This window comes from Austrofundulus limnaeus, unplaced genomic scaffold (assembly GCF_001266775.1).
Source record: "Austrofundulus limnaeus strain Quisiro unplaced genomic scaffold, Austrofundulus_limnaeus-1.0 Scaffold423, whole genome shotgun sequence".
Taxonomy (NCBI): domain Eukaryota; kingdom Metazoa; phylum Chordata; class Actinopteri; order Cyprinodontiformes; family Rivulidae; genus Austrofundulus; species Austrofundulus limnaeus.
The window spans coordinates 459,783-467,065 of NW_013952825.1; the positions used below are offsets into that span (position 1 = coordinate 459,783).

The 7,283-nt window shown below is 45.9% G+C and overlaps 2 protein-coding genes across 3 annotated transcripts in view; both read left to right on the top strand.

Moving 5' to 3' along the window:
• The window catches only part of shroom3 (shroom family member 3), a gene marked incomplete at its 5' end in the record, with an annotated part of 24,177 nt that extends 22,233 nt beyond the window's left edge, over positions 1–1,944 (top strand). For both annotated transcript variants that reach the window (XM_014024444.1, XM_014024445.1), the window contains 1 exon segment: positions 947–1,944. In XM_014024444.1, the coding sequence (XP_013879898.1) occupies positions 947–1,309 (363 nt within the window).
• Positions 1,945–2,944: 1,000 nt separating this feature from the next.
• The window catches only part of sowahb (sosondowah ankyrin repeat domain family member B), a gene marked incomplete at its 3' end in the record, with an annotated part of 6,150 nt that continues 1,811 nt past the window's right edge, over positions 2,945–7,283 (top strand). Inside the window, 3 exon segments of the mRNA XM_014024446.1 lie at positions 2,945–4,746; positions 4,868–5,143; positions 5,223–5,593. Coding sequence (XP_013879900.1) covers positions 3,072–4,746; positions 4,868–5,143; positions 5,223–5,593 — 2,322 coding nt within the window. The 5' untranslated portion in view covers positions 2,945–3,071.

Below are 7,283 nucleotides of genomic sequence, written 5' to 3' on the forward strand. Positions count from 1 at the left end.
CCTCCTGGCACTTAACAGCATATACAACATTGCTCTGTTTGTGCCGGGGCACCGGATCTTTGGGGTGAATATTTAAACAATTTGCAATAATGTCGTTTTACTTTCTTCTACTTTAGTTTCACATTTACAGCTGACTCACATTGTCCTTTTTTATGTCCTTTTTTATTGTTGTATATGTGCAGGTACATGCATATATATGTATATATATATATGTATACATACATGCAGATGTATATGGGCATATTTTAGCACATTTTATTATTTTATTCTTTCTATTTCTTTTAATGTGTATTTGCACTTCTGTGGGAGTGGCTCTAAACTCGATATGCAAGCGTGTAATGTCAATAAAGGCATTCTATTCTATTCATTCTATTTCATATACAGGTGAGTCAAAAGTCTCAGGACACCCGTTTATTTTGAAAATAAAAGTGAAAATGTGTCTAACTTCTGAATCACAAGAGACATTGAACATCTAACTGCAGCAATTTATTTCTGAGTCAATTCTGGTCTTTTTTGATATGCTACATGACCCCCGTCCCATTGGGAAAATTTGACTTAGAGCTAATATGACGGCGTTCAAGATGGCGGCCGTGTTCTGGACATAGCCTTAAAGATAGAGCCCCTCACACGTTACTAGCGGGCGTACTCCGATATTGAATTTTCTGCTTTGTTTCTGAAATAAAAGGGTGTCCTGAGACTTTTGACTCAACCTTTAGAATGAATAAAAGGGGAGCTGAAGTTGGCGCCCTGAGGTACCCCGCAACTATAAGGGGACATGGATTTAGCTAAAAATAAAAAGGTGAATATTTTAGGCTCTTGGATTTGTTTTGGTTTTTAAAAAGCAGAAAAAGGCAGAAAAACTTTCTTTACCCTCTGAGATGACCCTTTGAAAGGAAATTTGAAATTTTATGGTAAAAAGTTTCCGTTTTTTTTTTCTCCTCCTCAGGACTCCCTCCATCACAAGCGCTCCCTGCTCCTTCACCAAACCGAAGACGCCCGGGAGCTGAAGGAGAACCTGGACCGCCGGCAGCGGGTGGTCCACYCCATCCTGTCGGGCTACCTCAGCGAGGCCCAGCTCCAGGACTACCGCCGCTTCGTCAGCGCCAAACCCTCCCTGCTGATCCGCCAGCGCCACCTGGACGACCTCATCCGGCAGGGGGAGGAGCAGCTGGCACGGCTGCTGGAGAGTCTGCCGCCGGAGGTGGCCGAGGCCCACYGCTGGTCCACGTCCTGCTCTCCTCTGGCTCCGCCCTTTAGGATTACAGGCTCCGCCCACTCTGTCAGACCCACCACAGTGACGTCACTGTGAAGATGAACCACGATGGACGTTCGAAGGATTTTGTTTGGTTTTTTTTTTTAAACAAAGACGAGACTCAAACGCCCCAAAACTGTCTGTCAACGATCTCAGTGGTGCGTTCAGGGACCTCCAGGAAGCTTTTGTGTTTTAGGACCAAACCCCAAAAACCAGAGGGACTTCCTGTCCAGGTCTACAGATGTACATTCAACTCACTGAAACTAACGATTCTGGTTTCACAGCATCGTAGTCTGAAGGACGTCTGAAGGACGTCTGAAGGACGTCTTGGCTCGTCACGTCGTCCCGTAACACCACCTCCGTCTGTTTACGCAGCTTTTAGCACTTTCCCGCAGTCCGACACTGTTTTCACTCTTGGTTCATTTTTATTTTACGGCACACTAACATCAGAACATCTGAATAAACTTTTCTTTTCTTTCTTTTTCCCTCTGCTGTTTTATTTAATAACTAAAACGACACAAAAGATCACTAAACAGTTAAACCCCCAAAGATATTTAATTTTGTACGATACGAATCTGTAAACGCGACACGTTTATTTTGTGGACGTTGAAACCCTGTAAATATCAGAGAAAGACAAACGACTCATCGTTTGATCGGAAGTTTTTCTTCAATAAAAGCACTTTGTCAGCGCGGTTTGATTCTTTTATTTGTTTAGTTTTTTTTTCTAGATAAAGTCAGTTAAAAACAGACAGTTTTATCTGTGGAGTTTGATAAAATATAGAAATATTTTTATTCTTATTACGTAAAACAAATATGCAAAATTGATTAAATCATTTGATGTTTAGGTTTTTCACCAGCAGCTTGTCACAAAGAAACAACTTTGAAACTATTTTGTATAAAAAAAATCTAAGGTTAAAATCAACGGTGATAAATGATGAGTTGTAGCTGTTTCAGTCAAAATTAGAAAAAAATATAGCTTTGATAATCTGAATCCAAAGTACATGTTMGAGATGACTCTCAGCTACCACCGTACCAAATTTTAGCTCAATATCTGTAAAATTATGTAAATTATGTGATAGCTTGTGTTGGATAATGTCACATTGTTGTGGCAGCCATCTTTAATCAGGTTGACTCAAAACTTTAAACATTTGTATATTTGAGTCTAATGATCACTTATTGTAAGTTTCAATAAAATCCATCCACTGGTTTAAGAGATATTTTGCTAACAGACAAATGAAGTTGACTTAAATAGTAAATGCTAAACTTTTGATCTGTAGTCTGTGCTCTCAGTTAGTGCTCAGAGTAAATGTAAGAGATAACTCTGTGCTACTACCACACCAAATTTTAGCTCAATATCTCTAAAACGGACTGAGTTACAGCCATTTTTGTGTTTGCTAAGTTTTATTAGCTGTGGTGGCCATTTTGAATTCCACTGACTCCAAACATTAAGGATTTGTAGATWTACATCCAGTGATTATTTTCTGGAAGTTTCGTTAAAATCAGTTCAGCGCTTCATGAGATATTATGCTAACAAAGAAAGTGCTGGGGGGGGGCATTGAGGGGGCAGCGGGTTTATCAAGGGGAACCCCTCCCTCGGTTTCCTTTAGCTCCGCCCCTGAAAGATGAGCTAAATGTCAAAAACATCAGTTTTTATCACCTGGGTGGTGAGATCCTGCTCAACATCCGGGTTACCTGTCTGTCGGAATGCGTCAGGTGAGTGTGGGGTTAAATACCTGAGGTGGGCGGGGCTTACTATCGCCTGACAGAAACCCAGCAGAGACCTTTGAGATCCACAACCCGCGCGGCGAGACACGCAGAGATGGCCACAGATTTCACCCAGGACTCGGTGCTGTTCTTCCTCCAGAGCCGCGGAGGGTCGGTGAAGAACTCGGAGCTGCTGGTCCACTTCAGAGCCTTCCTGCAGGACGCCCAGAACCGGGACCGGAACCGAGAGCTCTTCAAGAAGTTCGTCAACTCCGTGGCCATCGTGAAGCAGGTCGACGGGGCGTCTCACGTCCTCCTCAGGAAGAAGTTCAGAGGACATGTCTCCGGCGGCGGAGCCGGGCGGGACTCTCCCGGACCTGCCGGGAATTACACGGAGCCCTCCGCGGTGACCGCCAGCGCAGAGCCGGAGGTGAGCCTCCCCCCGCCGGGAGAAACCAGGCGGGAAGCGGTCCTACAGGCGGCTGGGATCGTGGGGAAGAACCAGAAGAACGAGGAGACGAAAATCACGCAGAAACCCAAAGAACAACAAGTAAACATCAGAAATATAAGTCCTGAACCAGTAATTAGACAGGTCCAAAAGGGGGGTCAACAACAGGTAAACATTAGAAATATAAGTCCTGAACCAGTAATTAGACAGGTCCAAAAGGGGGGTCAACAACAGGTAAACATTAGAAATATAAGTCCTGAACCAGCTGTTAGACATGTTCAAATGGGGGGTCAACAACATGCAAACATAAGTTCTGATCCAGTAATTAGACCGGTTCAGGTAGGGGGTCAACAACAGGTTTATGTCAGTCCTGAACCCTTAATTAGACCAGATCAGATCGGAGGTCTCTCCGAACCCTCTGGACCTGACCAGAACACCAGACTTGGACTGCCAACAGTGAGACTTCAGGAACCAGAACCCCCCAGAGGACCAGGTCCTGGTCTTCAGCAGGGTCCTGCTCGCCGCTTCAGACACAGACCGAGCTACAAGTCTGCTGTCTCTCAGGATGAAGATGAGGAGGAGGAGGAGGACAAAGACGAGGAGGCTCTTGTGAGACCAGGTCCAGGAGGAGGACCGTGGACTCAGAAGGCCCCCCTCAGTGACTCAGGGAGGACCCTACCCTCATTCCRCTGCATCCCAGAGTCTCCTGAGTCCCCAGGAAGACCTCAGAGTCTCCTGCAGCTCACGCAGGAGGAGATCCCGGTCCCTCCAGACCTCCTGAAGCTCCAAACAAGACTGGAAACTGGTTCAGTTCCCATGGAGACYTTGGAGCACTATGGAGGCCCGCTGGTCTCCAGACCGGGTCCTGGTCCTCAAAAGGTTCCTGGTCGACGTTTCAAACACAGACCGAGCTACAAGACGGCCGTCTCCCAGGAGGATGAAGAGGAGGAGGAGGACAAAGACGAGGAGGAGGATCCAGTGAGACCAAGTCCAGGAGGAGGACCAGAGAGAACCATCTCTGGGTCCTCACCCGGCATCCCAGAGTCTCCCGGGTCCAGCTCCTCTTCCTCAGGAAGGACCGTCCCCAACATCATCATCCAGCACCCGGAGGACGACGAGACCCCGGTCCCTCGAGGGCCGGGACCTGGTTCTGTTCCCATGGAGACGGCCCGACGACGCAGCCTCCCTTCAGAGTCGGACTCTGCAGGACGGGAGCCCCATCAGAACCAGACCCAGTCCTCCAGCCCCAGCAGCATCCTCAGACTATCAGCTGAGGACCAGCGTCAGTCCGGCTCCTCCGGAACTCCASGGTGGACCAGCATCCCTGAGGGGACCCGAGCAGGTACCAAAGACCTGAACTCAAAGTTCTGGTTTGGTTCAGTCCAGAACCGCGCCTCGTTAGAACCGATCGTTTACATTTTTTATGAAAATACGTAAATATTTCAATATGTTCCTGTCGACAGAAGAACCTGCAGGTCTGAGGACCCTCCAGGAGGTCCAGAGGTCTGCGGGGTACCAGCCTGTGGGGTACCAGCCTGTGGGGTACCAGCCTGTGGGGTACCAGCCTGTGGGGTACCAGCCTGTGGGGTACCAGCCTGCGGCGTGGCACCGCTCCACAGGACACCTGTACGAGGAGGAGCTCAGCGCGGAGCGTCTGTCTCCTCTGTCCCGCTCCACCGAGTGTCTCCGTGACGAGCAGCTCCTCGGCCCGCGGGCCCAGCCGTGGCACCTCTCCACAGGTGAGACCCCGGTCCGTACCGGTTCACGTCACGCGGTACCGAAGCTCGCGGTGTGAGGTTTTCCTCCTCCGTCCCGCAGGCGATCTCTACGACGACCGCGAGGAGGCGGAGTCGAGCGAGGGCTCCYCCTCCTCTCCTCAGGTCCAGCTGCGGTCGGCGGTGGCGCGGCGCCTCAGCAGRCGCCTCAGGCGCAGGATGTGCCGCAGCCTGGGGACCGACCTGGACCAGATCGTCCAGGAGGAGGGCGGGGCCGGGACCGGGAGCGAGGCGGCCCGCCTGGACCGCCTCCACAGGATCTCCTCCTCCATCAGCCTGTTCTACAACCGGTCCACCTCCTCCCTGTCCTCCTGCACCACGCCCCCTCGCTGCCCCAGCCCGGCCAATCAGGTCGAGGGGGAGGAGAAACGACAGGGGAGGAGGAGCCTAAACTCCACCTCATCTCATGCACAGGTGAGGCTGAAARACCAGTAATGTGAATCTCTCCTGTTTCTCTTGATTGTTTGTTTATTAAAGTATTTGTAGGAATCGACCTGGGCAMTTACTTCAGCAACTTTTCTTTTTTAGCTCTTTTTCTATTCAGACGTTATTTCCACAGAGAAAATGAAGGCAGCCATCTTTAACATCCTTAAAAACATTAAAAATGTTTATAAATCTTTACTGAAAATTTAATTCTCTTTTCTGGTTCTGCTTTTTAAAAATGCTTTATGCTCATTTTAACTTCTTTTTTTTGCTAATTTTAGCTWTTCTTTCAGCCATAATTCTGCTCCTTTCTGCTAATTTCCATATTTTTGTGCTTCTTTCAACTTCTTTTTAGCTAATCAAAGCTTTTRAATGCTTCTTTCAGCTGCTTTCTGACGGTTGCAGCTGTTTTCTGCATTTTTGGTTTTCTGTTTAGCTGTTCTTTGCTAAATTTAGTTTTTCAAGCTAGTTTCACAGTTTGTAGTCATTTACAGTTCTTTCTGGTTTCAGCTAACTTTCTCCTGCTTATTTTAGCTCATTTCAGTTTTCTTAGCTACATTTTAAATATTTGTGCTAACTTCAGCTGTTTAGCTATTTTACATTTAATTGTAACTTTTTAGTTCTTAATATTGTAGTTTTTTAAATGTTTCTTCAGTGCTTTCATCATGTCTGCCAATTTCAACGTTTCTGCTACTTTTTGCTAATTTTAGCTACTTTTAGCCTTGTTTAGCATATTGCATTAGCATATGAATTAGGTTTTTTCACCTTCAACTCAATCAAATTTAAAGGTGTTGAGCTACCTCTTGACGGTAGAAGCCGAAAGCGATTCGCACCACACGCTGAAAGCTAATTAGCATGCCAACATGGCTAACAAAGCTAAAACAAACTGTGGGCACTAAGAGCTTTAACCGTTTAATGTAGTAATGTCAGATTTCACAGCTCGACACACGACAAGGATTTTTACTGGTTTTATAAACTACAGTTTATTCATTTAACACAAAACAACATAAATTCAATATAAATAAAAATCCAAATCATAAATTAAGTGAAAAGTAGCAGAAGAAGAAAAAGTCTTAAATCTGCCCCTTTTCTCACTAAACAAGTTCAGTCAAAAAATAACCTCCAAACACAAAACAAAAAATATACAAAGAAGAAAATAAGGAATATTTATTTAAAAAAAATTAAAACATTTATTATTTTTATTTTAATGCTAGCTAAATTTCGGCTGTTTTGAGACATTTCTGCTGTTTTTTCTTTGATGTTTTGCTGCTTTCATCCAGAGTCCGCTGTTAAAAAGTAACAGGTTCTGTTTCTTAAGGTGCAGACCTGAACCCGCTGATCCCTCTGACTGTGTTTCCATCAACGCTTTTTGATGCGCATTTAGAAGTGTCGCATTAAAAATGCAAACAAAAAGTCGGATGGAAACAGCAAAATTCGAAAAAAAAATCCTCAATTTACTAAAAAGTTTTTACGCTCGCTTGAGGTGGTTTTTGGATGATTTGCAAAGTAGTTAATGCACAAAACGGGAGATGGAAACACGTTTGCCGAATAAATTCTGACGTAGCGCATATTTACCTCACGTGACGTTCAGCTGTTTCCGCTTTCCTGCCTCGTCCCYGATGTTATCATAAACAAGCGAAAACATGGCTTTATTTCCCAACGTCTCCTGGCACCGTTAAAC